Source organism: Cherax quadricarinatus, chromosome 12 (genome assembly GCF_038502225.1).
Source record: "Cherax quadricarinatus isolate ZL_2023a chromosome 12, ASM3850222v1, whole genome shotgun sequence".
In the NCBI taxonomy this organism is placed as follows: domain Eukaryota; kingdom Metazoa; phylum Arthropoda; class Malacostraca; order Decapoda; family Parastacidae; genus Cherax; species Cherax quadricarinatus.
Window position 1 is genome coordinate 35,699,984 of NC_091303.1, and position 18,506 is coordinate 35,718,489.

Here is an 18,506-nt window from a genome sequence, read left to right on the forward strand (position 1 = left end):
TAACTGATCATCTTTACGTGTACTATACAGTACATTGAAGATGTGAAGCTGATCATAAATGGGAAGACAATGTACACAAAATAATATACCAATTTTTTGGCATAGAAGTGTAGAACACAAGCTTTATGCAACAGCACATTTATCTACAGAATATTCGTACTGTGTGCACATGGATACAACTGTGTATACAACTGTTAAACTCGTACTTATTTCAGCCGTCTGTTGCATAATTACCTCATTCTTATAGCTTATTTAAAATTTGATTACTGAATTGGTTTTACATTGTATTTTACATTTTAAGAACATAATACAGTATTTGATATACTGGAGGGCCCCACATATCCGGCACCCTCTTTTCGGCATTTCACATTTACAGTGGCTTTCAACTGAGCCATTATTCATTATGTTCAGTACTTTCAGCACTTTTCTGTCATTTTTGTTAAACAGTTGTGTAAGGGAAGGGCAACCAGTGCTGTATTTTAAGTTAAGTACTGTATGTATTGTGTACAGCCTATCCTCACTTAGCGACGTACTTGTTTACTGACCACTCATATTTACGATCAGCTCTCCAACCATTATGCAAACCTAAGCAATGAATATTAGAGCTGATTTCTGCTATTCTGTTTATTATAGTAGATAGTACACTACTTTACAAGCATTTAAAAATATACTAGAAATGTTATATATGATGGAAAGGTAACTTTAAAAAAAATATCTAAAGATGGTTGACACAAAGCTTCTACCAGTACAGTATGCTCCTTGCTTAACGACTAATTCGCTTACTGACCTACTCTTAGGAACAGAACCCTATCATTAAGTGAGGAGAGGCTGTATTTATTTTACTTTTTATCTGCTTTTTATGCCTAGCTGTATTGAGCACTTATTATATGATAATGTAAACACAGTACCAGGCATTCCACCCAACAGTGATTTTTGCTTATCACACAGGGTTGGAAACCTAAGAACCATACAAATGGGGCCCTCCTGTATAAATATGTGAAGAAATAAATTAGGTTATAATAAAATAATCAGAAGCACACCCACAGAAAAAAACTTTGAAAATACCTTCAGAAGTTTTTCTATGGAGATGCCACTATTGGAGGAAAAAAATGCTGCAATTGTTAAATTTCTAATGACCCTTATAACAGATAGTATTGTAATTTCCCATTTAAAACAAAGCAGCAGTTTTTTCCAGGTAGATCACAGCCATTTTGATATAAAGATTGTGTGTATATTCCTGGATACAGGCACTGCATTTTATGCACGAGTATACAATAGTACCTCAACCAACAACTTCCTAACTTAAGAATTTCTGGACTTCCAAATCCATGAAATTAACACCTACACTGAATTTTCAGACTTGCAGCAAAATCTGCTGACAATCTGGTATATTAAGAATTCTTAGCAACCTGTTAGCTACCCAGCATAAGTTGTGGTAATTTTACTGCCAACCTGTGTTCAAAATGCCAACTAAGAAAGAGGTGAAGACACTGAAGTGTTCTGCATTATGTATAGTGTTTTTAATTTTTATAAAATATTAATTTAAGTGTTTATAAAGTTTGTAAATGCTTTGGTGCCTTGAAACATAATACTTGTATGATTTGAGCCACTACAGCATTACCTTATATGTACCATGGTAAAATATTAATTTTAATTGTTTTGATACCTGAAAAACTATATGTGTTATTATTATTATCATCATCATCAAAAAGTGCTAAACCTATATATGTTATTAGATGTCCCTTTATTGACATATACTATAAATAGAACAGTGTAATGCTTTAAATAAGTTTTCAAGAATGAGTGAGCTCTAGGAACATAACCCTATACACTCCATGGTATAATGCTCTCATCTTATGACCCCTTTTCACAAAAGCAGTCGTAACTATTTTGCATCTGACAACATTGTAGGACAGCATTAATAATGTTACCGCTCTCTCACCCTGGCACAACATAACACAACACTGCATGGCAGCAGTTGTAAGAGTGCCTTTCTCACTCCCACTTGTATCTTGTACAACCCTTATATATGATATTCAACCTAACACTTATGGTGAGGGTATTAGGTGGTTAGGCATAATGTGTGGAGAGGTAGTAATGAAGGTTTTTGTGTGCACCTGATCATGTTATTTTAATCTGGGGAAGTGCTAAACTTGCAAAGATCATATAACACCTGGGGAATGGAAGGCATTCAAGACTGATCCAAGGAAGGGTCAGATAAATCCAGTTCCATGGATAAAAAGCTCCTCACCGGACTCAAGGTACCTTCCTCGAGAGGGGCCTGGTTGAATAATGGGGAGGGATGATGAAGGTGGGGCATTAGCCAAGGTCAAGGATGCCAGATGCTTAACTCAAAACAAATAATCTACTTTTACCAATAGGCCACTGAATCCCGAAAAAAGAACAAACTCATATATGACTAATACATACCTCGTTCATGTTACTATACTGTAATAAACATTTATTCTCAATATGTGTAGTTTTTAAATTAAATAAAGAGAATTTCATCAAGTGACCATCATTTTGATGTGTATCAGATAACCTCTAAATTAATCTTCCTTGAAAATAATTGGACAAACATGCACAAGAGTTCAGCAGTTTTAGGGTATGCTAAACAAGTCATAACCATACTAACTTTGAGACAACTTTCAATATATAAAGAACAAGTCATTTTTATAAACACAAAATCCTTGAGTCGGTTATGATTGCATTACAACCCAACTTCAACAGGCCACAAGGCCAGTTCCTACATTTGACTTAGCTCCTATACTACATCTGTTCATGAAAGCTGGTTACTTTTGTTCTCGTTACTTCCTTAGTAAAGAGTGTATCCTTGTCTACTATCTGTGCCCCAAGAGTACACTATTATTATTATAGTAATAATCCCTCTTGTTCTTTATTCCTCCAGTGACATAAGACCTACCTCTTGTATTCTTTCTTCATATCTCATTCCCCTTAACTCAAGCACCAGTCTTGAAGAACTTCTTTGTACTTTCACTTCACATTTTACTAGAGAAGGATTACACATGAACAGTGCATACTCAGGATTGTTTGCACTTATGAGGTAAGATGTGTGCTAAATGAATATTTGTCTAGGTCCTGGAGTGACATACTTGTTTGTAGGCTTAACCTGTGCTCTTAATAGCGTTGATTATATGCACTTCAAGGAGCAAGTTTGGGTACCTACTACTCCCAGACTTTTTCCTTTAACTGTTTTTATGATTTTTCTCTTCCCAGTTGGTACTTTTTTTTTGGTCTCCTTCACCTGTCTCCCAACTTCACAAATATTGTGCTAATCAGGTTAAATTCTTGTAATTATTTATTTGACCATTTTTTTTTTAGTCTATCCAAGTCTTCCAGCCACTTTCTTTCATACTCTTTCATTTGTATTCTCATTAGTTTGGCATCATCTACCAACAAGTGTAGGAGCTAATTCCTGTAATCAGGTCATTAATACAGTACACTCTAGGAACAATGTTGGGCACAACAATGATCCTTATGGAACTTCACTAGCTACACAATCGCACCCTGGTTTACAGTTGTTTAATTTTGAACAAAATTACTAAGCAATTTATTCTAACTAGCAAAATGTATAAAATATTGCTTAATCCCACCTATGTAAGGTTAGCTTCAGTTATTATATACCATCAAAATTGTATTAATTTCGTGATATGCATGCAGCTATAATGTGTTTGAACCGGTACACCATGTACGCATGCCATGTACTAGTATATGTATGTATACACAAAGCAATAAAGATGAAGCCTTTCATTAAAATAGAAGAGTATTTCAATGCCAATGCATTAATAACTGCATCTCCAGGAGCATTAATTATTATGCAAAGTACATATCAAGGCTGTAATGTTATTCTGCTATTATTGCCATTTCACCTCAGTGAAGTACTGTATATGGAAATCACATTTTAATCCTAGAAGAAATTTTATAATTAAAAAGCAGTTTTCATTAATATAAAAAATTACATGAACATGATTTCTAGATGTCTTTAAATTTTCGAAGTGACTAGTAATGGCTGTAGAACAACAATAGGTTAATTTAACTGCATTACTCTTAAGTGTTTCAGCACTTATGAGTACTAAATAAATAACCCTAACTGGCCTCAGAGTTAAGCATAAAAAATGTAAATACAGTTGAGATGTTATACTATATTTACTACTAAAGAAGAATGCTTACTGCAGATAATTACACATGCTGTTCAACCTGCTCAAAGTTTTAACTAAATATTTTTTTTCATTATTTTCCCATGGTGTACACTGAATTGTAGAATAAAATAATATTTATGTACAGTAAAGAATCCAACATGAGCTACAAATTCCTAATACTGTACTATAATCACGTAAATAAATCAAAACTTCATCAACGGCAGGGTAATATCACAGCCTTTGATTTGCACATTACTTACCTGACAAGAAACTGAATTCACATTGCAAGTGAATACCGGGTAAACATAATTTTGATGTAGTTTACCAACACTGTAAATGGCACAGCTATTTTTTCACTCTGCTCGGCAAGTCCATCTTCTCACACACAAAAGTATACCAAAAACATTTTATTTCAGATGTCTTCACAATCGTCTAACAGACCTGTCTTATCTTCATATTTGCTGAAGTGTTTCTCTGCAGTTGTGTACCCTTTCCCATCTCGTTTCACAGAAGTATAACAAGGCTGTTGAAAAAAATAAATTATAGATAACAGAATAGCAAGGTTGCTCAAAAAACTCCATTTACATAAAGAAAAATACTTTCCTTTAAACTGGTGTCTTCAATTAGTCAAAGCATTTACTTTTCCACTGACTTTGTAAAAACGTACAGTAAACATTATACGTACAGGTCCGCCATCACAAATCTAGCAATCAGTCATCCGGTTCCATCAGTTATTTGGCACTAATTTCAGCTAGGATAATTTCAAATTTCCAGGGTTGCCACACCAACCTGTTGGTACTGTTTGGTGGCACTACTTGCTGCACAAGTCATTCCAATTTCTTTTTCTCCATTTATTGTCATAACCTGCTTACTTTTAGCCCTAGCCATGGCTCCAACAAATAAAAAAAGTGCTTCTCGTTGTGTACAGTGCATACACGGTACATTGTCCATAAAAGATAAGGTGGCTTTGAAGCCACTGTCAGTTGCCATGAGCTCAGTCTCATGATGCAGGGGAATATGCTTTATTATACTAACATCAACACTACAGCTTATTTACCCATCACAACTGATCTAATATGATATATTAAACAATATAAATACGTAACCTAAAAACATGGTAAATACACCAGAAGGAATAATACCGAGCGGTTCAATGGAGGATATGGGATACAAGTACTATCCTCCTATCCCTGGGGCTTATATTAGAGAAAACGGAGTGTAGGACAGGGCTAACTGTGATATACACTCATAATGCACCATAAAACTGAAACATAAAAGCTAATTTTGTTTCAGTTTGGAACTATACATAGCAGCACGTGTAGAGAACCTAGGATAACCCAAAAAAGTCAAAGTGACTTATTTCCAGTACAGTGGAACCTCTACTTGCGAGTTTAATCCATTCCATGGCCTTTCTCACAACTGGATTTGCTCGTTTGCAGTCAATTTTCCTCATTTAAATTAACTGAAATGCAATTAATCCATTCCAGTGGAATTCTGTACTTCAATAATTTCGCTAATATCACCTATACGGCTTATTTATCTATCACAGTTCATCTAATATGACACAACAAACAATATAAATAACATAGAAACATGATATATACTCTAGAATGAATAAAATTTATCATTCATGTAGTGGTATGGGCGGTATCGGTGGTGGACGAGAGTTTATCTGGAGAGCGGGCAAAATACTTCATGAATAATTTCGCTAATATCATCTATACGGCTTATTTATCTATCACAGTTCATCTAATATGACATAACAAACAACATAAATAACACAGAAACATGATACATACTCTAGAATGAATAAAATATGTCATTATGTAACAGGTGGAGGCAGCCACAACCGCTCCCTCTTTGTTGTGGTAAACACTGCCATCTAGTGACGGCCTTTCGAAGCCATCTATTATTATAATTATTATATGCAGTACATTATTATGTATGTATTATTATACATATTATATTATTATTATTGTATTATACTACTATTATTATATGCATTATTATTATACATATTATTTTTTTTTTTTTTTTTTTTCAACAAGTTGGTCGTCTCCCACCGAGGCAGGGTGACCCAAAAAAGAAAGAAAATCCCCAAAAAGAAAATACTTTCATCATCATTCAACACTTTCACCACACTCACACATTATCACTGCTTTTGCAGAGGTGCTCAGAATACAACAGTTTAGAAGCATATACGTATAAAGATACACAACATATCCCTCCAAACCGCCAATATCCCAAACCCCTCCTTTAAAGTGCAGGCATTGTACTTCCCATTTCCAGGACTCAAGTCCGACTATAAGAAAATAACCGGTTTCCCTGAATCCCTTCACTAAATATTACCCTGCTCACACTCCAACAGATCGTCAGGTCCCAAGTATCATTCGTCTCCATTCACTCCTATCTAACACGCTCATGCACGCTTGCTGGAAGTCCAAGCCCCTCGCCCACAAAACCTCCTTTACCCCCTCTTTCCAACCCTTTCGAGGACGACCCCTACCCCTCTTTCCTTCCCCTATAGATTTATATGCTTTCCATGTCATTCTACTTTGATCCATTCTCTCTAAATGACCAAACCACCTCAACAAGCCCTCTTCTGCCCTCTGACTAATGCTTTTATTAACTCCACACCTTCTCCTAATTTCCACACTCCGAATTTTCTGCATAATATTTACACCACACATTGCCCTTAGACAGGACATCTCCACTGCCTCCAACCGTCTCCTCGCTGCTGCATTTACCACCCAAGCTTCCCATCCATATAAGAGTGTTGGTACTACTATACTTTCATACATTCCCTTCTTTGCCTCCATAGATAACGTTTTTTGACTCCACATATACCTCAACGCACCACTCACCTTTTTTCCCTCATCAATTCTATTATTATATTATTATTATTATATTATTATTATTATATTATTATATTATTATTATTATATTATATTATTATATTATTATTATTATATAAATAATTTGTAATTTTTATTCACACAAAAAATATAAGATTAACTGTTATTCCTTATTGCAATAATTGTGTAAATAATGTCAACCCATTCATGACTGCATATTGGAATGGACAGTGATGTTATTTGTTTACTCTGAAACTTAGCCAAGCAATGGACCATTTCTCCTACGTTGAGCTCAATTTCAAGGTACTTTTCGTCGCGAAGGTAATTTATGTAATAAATCTTCCATTCTATCAAATGAGACCAAAAAAACAAGAATACAACTATAAAAACCATTCAAAATTACCGCTAAGGGGTGGCTAATTGCTGAGAAGCGAACTCCATTATTTATGCTTAGATTTCTTTCATTTTTAGTGTACGTTAAAAAGCACCTTTCCTTCGTACATTGCCCAAGTTTCAATAAGATAGTCCAACAAACAAATGAGATACAATTCCTGAAATCAAGAGTAAGAGCCCCTCACCAGTGTCAAGGAACCTGCCTTGAGGTCTGCTCGCTTATTTTGCTCGCGTATGGAAGCAAAAATTGACCCATCAACTGCTCGTATTTGGAAAAACTCACACGTGGACATGCTCGCAAGTAGAGGTTCCACTGTACCTGGCATGGGCTTGCCATATATCATTTTTGGTAAATATTTTTTTCTCAAGGTAGTAGGTTGGTAGACAGCAACCACCCAGGGAAGTACTACCGTCCTGCCAGATGACTGTGAAACAAAAACCTGTAATTGTTTTGCATGATGGTAGGATTGCTGGTTTCTTTTTCTGTCTCATAAACACGCTAAGATAACAGGGATATCTTGCTACTCCTACTAACACTTTGGTCACACTTCACAGACACGCACATGCATATATATATATACATACATCTAGGTTTTTCTCCTTTTTCTAAATAGCTCTTGTTCTTTTTTATTTCTTCTATTGTCCATGGGGAAGTGGAAAAGAATCTTTCCTCCGTAAGCCATGCGTGTCGTATGAGGCGACTAAAATGCCGGGAGCAATGGGCTAGTAACCCCTTCTCCTGTATACAATTACTAAAAAAGAGAAGAAGAAAAACTTTATAAAACTGGGTTGCTTAAATGTGCGTGGATGTAGTGCGGATGACAAGAAACAGATGATTGCTGATGTTATGAATGAAAAGAAGTTGGATGTCCTGGCCCTAAGCGAAACAAAGCTGAAGGGGGTAGGAGAGTTTCAGTGGGGGGAAATAAATGGGATTAAATCTGGAGTATCTGAGAGAGTTAGAGCAAAGGAAGGGGTAGCAGTAATGTTAAATGATCAGTTATGGAAGGAGAAAAGAGAATATGAATGTGTAAATTCAAGAATTATGTGGATTAAAGTAAAGGTTGGATGCGAGAAGTGGGTCATAATAAGCGTGTATGCACCTGGAGAAGAGAGGAATGCAGAGGAGAGAGAGAGATTTTGGGAGATGTTAAGTGAATGTATAGGAGCCTTTGAACCAAGTGAGAGAGTAATTGTGGTAGGGGACTTGAATGCTAAAGTAGGAGAAACTTTTAGAGAGGGTGTGGTAGGTAAGTTTGGGGTGCCAGGTGTAAATGATAATGGGAGCCCTTTGATTGAACTTTGTATAGAAAGGGGTTTAGTTATAGGTAATACATATTTTAAGAAAAAGAGGATAAATAAGTATACACGATATGATGTAGGGCGAAATGACAGTAGTTTGTTGGATTATGTATTGGTAGATAAAAGACTGTTGAGTAGACTTCAGGATGTACATGTTTATAGAGGGGCCACAGATATATCAGATCACTTTCTAGTTGTAGCTACACTGAGAGTAAAAGGTAGATGGGATACAAGGAGAATAGAAGCATCAGGGAAGAGAGAGGTGAAGGTTTATAAACTAAAAGAGGAGGCAGTTAGGGTAAGATATAAACAGCTATTGGAGGATAGATGGGCTAATGAGAGCATAGGCAATGGGGTCGAAGAGGTATGGGGTAGGTTTAAAAATGTAGTGTTAGAGTGTTCAGCAGAAGTTTGTGGTTACAGGAAAGTGGGTGCAGGAGGGAAGAGGAGCGATTGGTGGAATGATGATGTAAAGAGAGTAGTAAGGGAGAAAAAGTTAGCATATGAGAAGTTTTTACAAAGTAGAAGTGATGCAAGGAGGGAAGAGTATATGGAGAAAAAGAGAGAGGTTAAGAGAGTGGTGAAGCAATGTAAAAAGAGAGCAAATGAGAGAGTGGGTGAGATGTTATCAACAAATTTTGTTGAAAATAAGAAAAAGTTTTGGAGTGAGATTAACAAGTTAAGAAAGCCTAGAGAACAAATGGATTTGTCAGTTAAAAATAGGAGAGGAGAGTTATTAAATGGAGAGTTAGAGGTATTGGGAAGATGGAAGGAATATTTTGAGGAATTGTTAAATGTTGATGAAGATAGGGAAGCTGTGATTTCGTGTATAGGGCAAGGAGGAATAACATCTTGTAGGAGTGAGGAAGAGCCAGTTGTGAGTGTGGGGGAAGTTCGTGAGGCAGTAGGTAAAATGAAAGGGGGTAAGGCAGCCGGGATTGATGGGATAAAGATAGAAATGTTAAAAGCAGGTGGGGATATAGTTTTGGAGTGGTTGGTGCAATTGTTTAATAAATGTATGGAAGAGGGTAAGGTACCTAGGGATTGGCAGAGAGCATGCATAGTTCCTTTGTATAAAGGCAAAGGGGATAAAAGAGAGTGCAAAAATTATAGGGGGATAAGTCTGTTGAGTGTACCTGGTAAAGTGTATGGTAGAGTTATAATTGAAAGAATTAAGAGTAAGACGGAGAATAGGATAGCAGATGAACAAGGAGGCTTTAGGAAAGGTAGGGGGTGTGTGGACCAGGTGTTTACAGTGAAACATATAAGTGAACAGTATTTAGATAAGGCTAAAGAGGTCTTTGTGGCATTTATGGATTTGGAAAAGGCGTATGACAGGGTGGATAGGGGGGCAATGTGGCAGATGTTGCAAGTGTATGGTGTAGGAGGTAGGTTACTGAAAGCAGTGAAGAGTTTTTACGAGGATAGTGAGGCTCAAGTTAGAGTATGTAGGAAAGAGGGAAATTTTTTCCCAGTAAAAGTAGGCCTTAGACAAGGATGTGTGATGTCACCGTGGTTGTTTAATATATTTATAGATGGGGTTGTAAGAGAAGTAAATGCGAGGGTCTTGGCAAGAGGCGTGGAGTTAAAAGATAAAGAATCACACACAAAGTGGGAGTTGTCACAGCTGCTCTTTGCTGATGACACTGTGCTCTTGGGAGATTCTGAAGAGAAGTTGCAGAGATTGGTGGATGAATTTGGTAGGGTGTGCAAAAGAAGAAAATTAAAGGTGAATACAGGAAAGAGTAAGGTTATGAGGATAACAAAAAGATTAGGTGATGAAAGATTGAATATCAGATTGGAGGGAGAGAGTATGGAGGAGGTGAACGTATTCAGATATTTGGGAGTGGACGTGTCAGCGGATGGGTCTATGAAAGATGAGGTGAATCATAGAATTGATGAGGGAAAAAGAGTGAGTGGTGCACTTAGGAGTCTGTGGAGACAAAGAACTTTGTCCTTGGAGGCAAAGAGGGGAATGTATGAGAGTATAGTTTTACCAACGCTCTTATATGGGTGTGAAGCGTGGGTGATGAATGTTGCAGCGAGGAGAAGGCTGGAGGCAGTGGAGATGTCATGTCTGAGGGCAATGTGTGGTGTGAATATAATGCAGAGAATTCGTAGTTTGGAAGTTAGGAGGAGGTGCGGGATTACCAAAACTATTGTCCAGAGGGCTGAGGAAGGGTTGTTGAGGTGGTTCGGACATGTAGAGAGAATGGAGCGAAACAGAATGACTTCAAGAGTGTATCAGTCTGTAGTGGAAGGAAGGCGGGGTAGGGGTCGGCCTAGGAAGGGTTGGAGGGAGGGGGTAAAGGAGGTTTTGTGTGCGAGGGGCTTGGACTTCCAGCAGGCATGCTTGAGCGTGTTTGATAGGAGTGAATGGAGACAAATGGTTTTTAATACTTGACGTGCTGTTGGAGTGTGAGCAAAGTAACATTTATGAAGGGATTCAGGGAAACCGGCAGGCCGGACTTGAGTCCTGGAGATGGGAAGTACAGTGCCTGCACTCTGAAGGAGGGGTGTTAATGTTGCAGTTTAAAAACTGTAGTGTAAAGCACCCTTCTGGCAAGACAGTGATGGAGTGAATGATGGTGAAAGTTTTTCTTTTTCGGGCCACCCTGCCTTGGTGGGAATCGGCCGGTGTGATAATAAAAAAAAAAAAAAATAATATTTTTTTCTCAGTTGTTTGTTGGGCTACCTTATTGAAGCTTGGGCAATATATGATGGAAAGATGCTTCTTAAAGTACACCAAAAATGAAAGAAATCGGACCATAAATAACAGAGTTCACTTCTCGGCCCTTAGCAGTATATTTTCGTACAATTTTTATGGTTGTATTCTCGTTTTTTTGGTCTCAATTGATAGACTGGAAGATATATTACAGAAATAGATATGATTTTGATTGGTTTCACAATGAAAAGTACCCTGAAATTGAGATCAAAGTTGTGAAAATGTTCGATTTTTGCCGATGTTCAATGAACTTTCTTGTATAAGTCAAGTTGGTAATCCGGCAAACTGGTTCATGGTGCTTCGATTTTGTCTTGGTTAGATCCTTCATTGAAGTGCTGGATGCGATGGCGACTCTTAGTGTTAGCTTTTTCTAGTACTTCAGAAGTGTTCAAAGGAACCTGGCTGTTAGGAAGAATTACAGTGGAACCTCGCCTAACGAACGCATTGCATAACGTTAAATCTGCCTAGCGATACATTTTAACGCAAAAATTTTGCCTCGGCTAGCGCTAAAAAACTCGCTCAACGCAGTTCGTTTGAGTCGCATCCACATGCGTCCTGAGCCCGCCTCACTTGTTCCTTGGGTGCCAGTGTTTACAAGCCAGCCACCGCGGTCCCTTCCAAGCATACAATCGGAATATTTCATATTATCACAGCCTTTTTAGTGATTACACCTGCAAAATAAGTCACCATGGGCCCCAAGAAAGCTTCTAGTGCCAACCCTACAGCAAAAAGAGTGAGAATTACTATGGATATGAAGAAAGAGATCATTGCTAAGTATGAAAGTGGAGTGGGTGTCTCCGAGCTGGCCAGGTTGTACACAAAACCCCAATCAACCATCGCTACTATTGTGGCCAAGAAAACGGCAATCAAGGAAGCTGTTCTTGCCAAAGGTGCAACTTTGTTTTTGAAACAGACATCGCAAGTGATAGATGTTGAGAGACTGTTATTGGTGTGGATAAACGAAAAAAGATAGCAGGAGATAGCATCTCTCAAGCGATCATATGTGAAAAGGCTAGGAAGTTGCATGACAATTTAATTAGAAAAATGCCTGCAACTAGTGATGATGCGAGTGAATTTAAGGCCAGCAAAGGTTGGTTTGAGAGATTTAAGAATCGTAGTGGCATACATAGTGTAATAAGGCATGGTGAGGCTGCCAGTTCGGACCACAAAGCGGCTGAAAAATATGTGCAGGAATTCAAGGAGTACATAGACAGTGAAAGACTGAAACCTGAACAAGTGTTTAATTGTGACGAAACAGGCCTGTTTTGGAAAATGCCAAACAGGACCTACATTACTCAGGAGGAAAAGCCTATGAAAGACAGGCTTACTCTGTTGATGTGTGCCAATGCTAGTGGTGATTGCAAAGTGAAGCCTTTATTGGTGTATCACTCTGAAACTCCCAGAGTGTTCAGGAAAAACAATGTCCTCAAGGCTAATTTGTGTGTGCTGTGGAGGGCAAACAGTAAGGCATGGGTCACTAGGGAATTTTTCTATAACTGGTTACACCATGCATTTGCCCCCAATGTGAAAAATTACCTAACTGAAAAGAAATTAGAACTTAAGTGCCTCCTGGTGTTAGACAATGCCCCTGGTCATCCTACAGACGTGGCAGAGCGACTTTATGGGGACATGAGCTTCATTAAGGTGAAGTTTTTGCCTCCTAATACCACGCCTCTCCTGCAGCCCATGGACCAGCAGGTTATTTCCAACTTCAAGAAACTGTACACAAAAGCTCTGTTTGAAAGGTGCTTTGTAATGACCTCAGAAACTCAACTGACTCTAAGAGAGTTTTGGAGAGATCACTTTAATATCCTCAATTGTGTAAACCTTATAGGTAAGGCTTGGGAGGAAGTGACTAAGAGGACCTTGAACTCTGCTTGGAAGAAACTGTGGCCAGAATGTGTAGACAAAAGGGATTTTGAAGGGTTTGAGGCTAACCCTGGGAATCCTATGCCAGTTGAGGAATCCATTGTGGCATTGGGGAAGTCCTTGGGGTTGGAGGTTAGTGGGGAGGATGTGGAAGAGTTGGTGGAGGAGGACAATGAAGAACTAACCACTGATGAGCTGCTAGATCATCTTCAACAGCAAGAGGCCACACCTGAGGAAACTGCTTCGGAGGAGGGGATAGAGAAATTGAGGAAGTTGCCTACTTCAAAGATTAAGGAAATGTGTGCAATGTGGCTTAAAGTGCAAACCTTTTTTGATGAAAATCACCCTCACACAGCTATTGCAAGCCATGTTGGCAACCTGTACACTGACAATGTTGTGAAACACTTTAGGAATGTCATAAAGTAACGGGAGGGACAGGCCTCTATGGACAGATATGTTGTGCGACAGAGGTCCAGTGACTCTCAAGCTGGTCCTAGTGGCATTAAAAGAAGAAGGGAAGTAACCCCAGAAAAGGACTTGCCACCTCAAGTCCTAATGGAAGGGGATTCCCCTTCTAAACACTAACACCATCAACACTCTCCCCTCCTCCCATCCCATCAATCATCACCAGATCTTCAATAAAGGTAAGTGTCATGTAACTGTGCATGTCTTCTTCAGTTTGTGTGTATTAAAATTAATATTTCATGTTGTAAAAATTTTTTTTGTTCATACTTTGGGGTGTCAGGAACGGATTAATTTGATTTCCATTATTTCTTATAGGGAAAATTAATTCGCCTAACGATAATTTCGCCTAACACTGAGCTCTCAGGAACGGATTAATAGCGTTAGGTGAGGGTCCACTGTATAACTTTGTTTGGAGTGGTGTTGGTGCATGGAGAATTAATGATCTGAAAAGCTTTTTTCTTGCAGTCTTTGATGATTTACATTTTCCTTCCTTTTTCATCAAAGACTGCAAGAAAAGAGCTCTTCAGATCATTAATTCTCCATGCACCAACACCACTCCAAGCAAAGTTATAATTCTTCCCAACAGCCAGGTTGCATTGAACACTTCTAAAGTACTAGCACAAGCTAACACTAGAGTCGCCACCACATCCAGCACTTCAATAAAGGGTCTAACCAGGACAAAATCGAAGCACCACGAACCAGTCAATGCAGGGGTTTACACTAAACCCTATGGAGGCTGTGACTGGATATACGTAGGTGAAACAGCAAGAAACCTTAAAACACGCCTCAATGAACACATTAATGCATGTAGGAACGACAGCTTGAACAACGCCTGCATACATCACCAAATTCCACCAATCGTCTCATGAAATTCAGGGACACCCGACTGGTGATCAAAGAACCCAATTTCTGCAGACGCAAATGCCTTGAATAAGCATTAATCGCAGTTTCTAACAAACAAAGCAAAGGCAGTTTTATCATCTCTGAAGTCTTAGTGAGAATCCTCCTGAAAACAGTAAACCCTGCCATCACGTAATTGCTACTACATAAAAGAACATGCTCAGTTTGGACCAACAGGCTTGCTGCAGTGTTCCTCCTTTCTTATGTTATGTAACAGAGGAGGGACACTGAAACATGCCTTCTCAAATACATCCTTATACAGTTGCCCAACTTATTTCATATGCTACCCAAGCAATAGCTTTTGTAACCTTTCTTTCTCATGTACCAGCTGACTTTTCCACCACATGTATAACTACTATTACTACCTCTACTTGTACTACACCTTCACTCAAAGCCTATATATACCCTTTGTGTCCATGTATTGTTTGTAATGGCTTGACGAAGCTCCTGGAGAGTGAAACATAATTGTCACATTAGTTGAATTTGTGTCCTTTTACTTAAAATATTGTTGGTAATTCTACCAATTTATTTTTTATTTTGTTAACACATCAGCCAATTCCCACCAAGGCAGGGTGGCCCAAAAAAGAAAAACTTTCATCATTCACTCCACCACTGTCTTACCAGAGGTGTGCTTACGCTACAGTTATAAAACTGCAACATTAACACCCCTCCTTCACAGTGCAGATACTATACTTCCCATTTCCAGGACTCAAGTCCGGCCTGCCGATTTCCCTGAATCCCTTCATAAATGTTACTTTGCTCACACTCCAACAGCACGTCAAGTATTAAAAACCATTTGTCTCCATTCACTCCTATCAAATACAGTGGACCCCCGGTTAACGATTTTAATCCGTGCAAGAGGGATAATTGTTATGCGAAATAATCGTTATGCGAATGAATTTTCCCCATAAGAAATAATGGAAATAAAATTAATCCGTGCAAGACGCCCAAAAGTATGAAAAAAATTTTTTTTTACCACATGAAATGTTAATTTTAATACACACAAACTGAAAAAGGCATGCACAATTACATGACACTTACTTTTATTGAAGATCTGGTGATGATTGATGGGATGGGAGGAGGGGAGAGCATTATCTTCTTACTGTTTAGAAGGGGAATCCCCTTCCATTAGGACTTGAGGTAGTAAGTCCTTTTCTGGGGTTACTTCCCTTCTTTTTTTAATGCCACTAGGGCCAGCTTCAGAGTCACTGGACTTCTTTCGCACAAGATATCTGTCCATAGTGGCCTGTACCTCTCGTTCCTTTATGACTTGCCTAAAGTGTTTCACAACATTGTCAGTGTAATAATCACCAGCACGGCTTGCAATAGCTGTGTGAGGGTGATTTTCATCCATGAAGGTTTGCACTTCAAGCCACTTAGCACAGATTTCCTTTATCTTTGTAGTAGGCAACTTCTTCAATTTCTCTCTCCCCTCCTCTGAACCAGTTTCCCCAGGTCTGGCCTCTTGCTCTTGAAGTTGATCTATCAGCTCATCAGTGGTTAGTTCTTCATTGTCCTCCTCCACCAACTCTTCCACATCCTCCCCACTAACCTCCAACCCCAAGGACTTTCCCAATGCCACAATGGATTCCTCAACTGGCACAGGATTCTCAGGGTTAGCCTCAAACCCTTCAAAATCCCTTTTGTCTACACATTCTGGCCACAGTTTCTTCCAAGCAGAGTTCAAGGTCCTCTTAGTCACTTCCTCCCAAGCCTTACCTATAAGGTTTACACAATTGAGGATATTAAAGTGATCTCTCCAAAACTCTCTTAGAGTCAGTTGAGTTTCTGAGGTCATTACAAAGCACCTTTCAAACAGAGCTTTTGTGTACAGTTTCTTGAAGTTGGAAATAACCTGCTGGTCCATGGGCTGCAGGAGAGGCGTGGTATTAGGAGGCAAAAACTTCACCTTAATGAAGCTCATGTCCCCATAAAGTCGCTCTGCCACGTCTGTAGGATGACCAGGGGCATTGTCTAACACCAGGAGGCACTTAAGTTCTAATTTCTTTTCAGTTAGGTAATTTTTCACATTGGGGGCAAATGCATGGTGTAACCAGTTATAGAAAAATTCCCTAGTGACCCATGCCTTACTGTTTGCCCTCCACAGCACACACAAATTATCCTTGAGGACATTCTTTTGCCTGAACGCTCTGGGAGTTTCAGAGTGATACACTAATAAAGGCTTCACTTTGCAATCACCAGTAGCATTGGCACACATCAACAAAGTAAGCCTGTCTTTCATAGGCTTATGTCCTGGGAGTGCCTTTTCCTCCTGAGTAATGTAGGTCCTGCTTGGCATTTTCTTCCAGAACAGGCCTGTTTCATCACAATTAAACACTTGTTCAGGTTTCAGTCCTTCAGTTTCTATGTACTCCTTGAATTCCTGCACATATTTTTCAGCCGCTTTGTGGTCCGAACTGGCAGCCTCACCATGCCTTATCACACTATGGATGCCACTACGCTTCTTAAATCTCTCAAACCAACCTTTGCTGGCCTTAAATTCACTCACATCATCACTAGTTGCAGGCATTTTTTTAATTAAATCCTCATGCAACTTCCTAGCCTTTTCACATATGATCGCTTGAGAGATGCTATCTCCTGCTAGCTGTTTTTCATTTATCCACACCAATAAGAGTCTCTCAACATCTTCCATCACTTGCGATCTTTGTTTCGAAAACACAGTTGAACCTTTGGCAAGAACAGCTTCCTTGATTGTCTTTCTGGTGCCCACAATAGTAGCGATGGTTGATTGGGGTTTCTTGTACAGCTTGACTAGGTCGGCTATACGCACTCCACTTTCATACTTATCAATTATCTCTTTCTTCATTTCTATAGTAATTCTTACCCTTTGAGGTGTAGGGTTGGCACTAGAAGCTTTCTTGGGGCCCATGGTCACTTATTTTCCAGAAACAGCACCGAAAATACTGTAATAATACGAAATATTCCGAGTGTATGCTTGGATGTTACCGCGGAGGCTGGCTGGTAAACAATGGGACGGGCGGCACATGTGAGGCTGGCTGAGGGCACATTGGACGCGTCTCGGACGAAAATCGGTGAGCGGGTTTTTAATCGGTATGCGCGGCAAAAATTTTGCGATAAAAGTAATCGGTATGCGGAAAAATCGCTATGTGATGCCATCGTTATGCGGGGGTCCACTGTATGCTCATGCCCCTCGCACACAAAACCTCCTTTACACCCTCCCTCCAATATTAATACAAATAGAAACCTGTCGGTAGAAATAATTTTGCTTTGATTACTTAACTCCTAGTCTGTCATTTAATTTTCCCTTTCATATTATGAAATCTTTATTCAAAATATTGTAAAAAAAAAAAAAAAAAAAAAAAAAAAAAAAAAAAAAAAAAAAAAAAAAAAAAAAAAAAAAAAAAAAAAAAAAAAAAAAAAAAAAAAAAAAAAGTTGAACATAGTTGACTGGTGTCAGAGGAAGAATGTGAGATACGTACCTACTTGTAATTGCAGAAGCAGAACTATATGTGGCATTCAATTTTTCATGTAATTTTTTCTGGTGCCTGCAGCACTTGCTACCTCTGCTTGCATCCCATTGCAAAATTCTATTACTCTTATTTATGAAAAACTTAATACAGTGGACCCTCGCATACCGTTGGCATCACAAAGTTAAATCCGCATACCGATACATTTTATCACTAAAATTTTGCCTCTCATACTGCTAAAAAACTCGCTCAACTCTATTCGTCCGAGACGAGTCTAATGTGCGGCCTGAGCCAGCCTCACACGTTCCGCCGGTGGCATTGTTTACAAGCCAGCCTCCGCGGTAACATCCAAGCATACAATCGGAACATTTCGTATTATTACAGCGTT

At 38.8% G+C, this 18,506-nt stretch overlaps 1 protein-coding gene across 2 annotated transcripts in view; it reads right to left on the minus strand.

Moving 5' to 3' along the window:
• Positions 1-18,506, minus strand: part of LOC128686683 (protein cueball) — a 210,176-nt gene that overhangs the window by 1,280 nt on the left and 190,390 nt on the right. The window contains exon 8 of one of the 2 annotated variants that reach the window (XM_070084307.1): positions 1-4,683. This exon is cut by the window's left edge and continues 1,280 nt beyond it. In XM_070084307.1, the coding sequence (XP_069940408.1) occupies positions 4,573-4,683 (111 nt within the window). In that variant the 3' untranslated portion in view covers positions 1-4,572. The remainder of the gene's footprint in view (positions 4,684-18,506) is intronic. The other variant, XM_070084308.1, reaches the window with a different exon arrangement.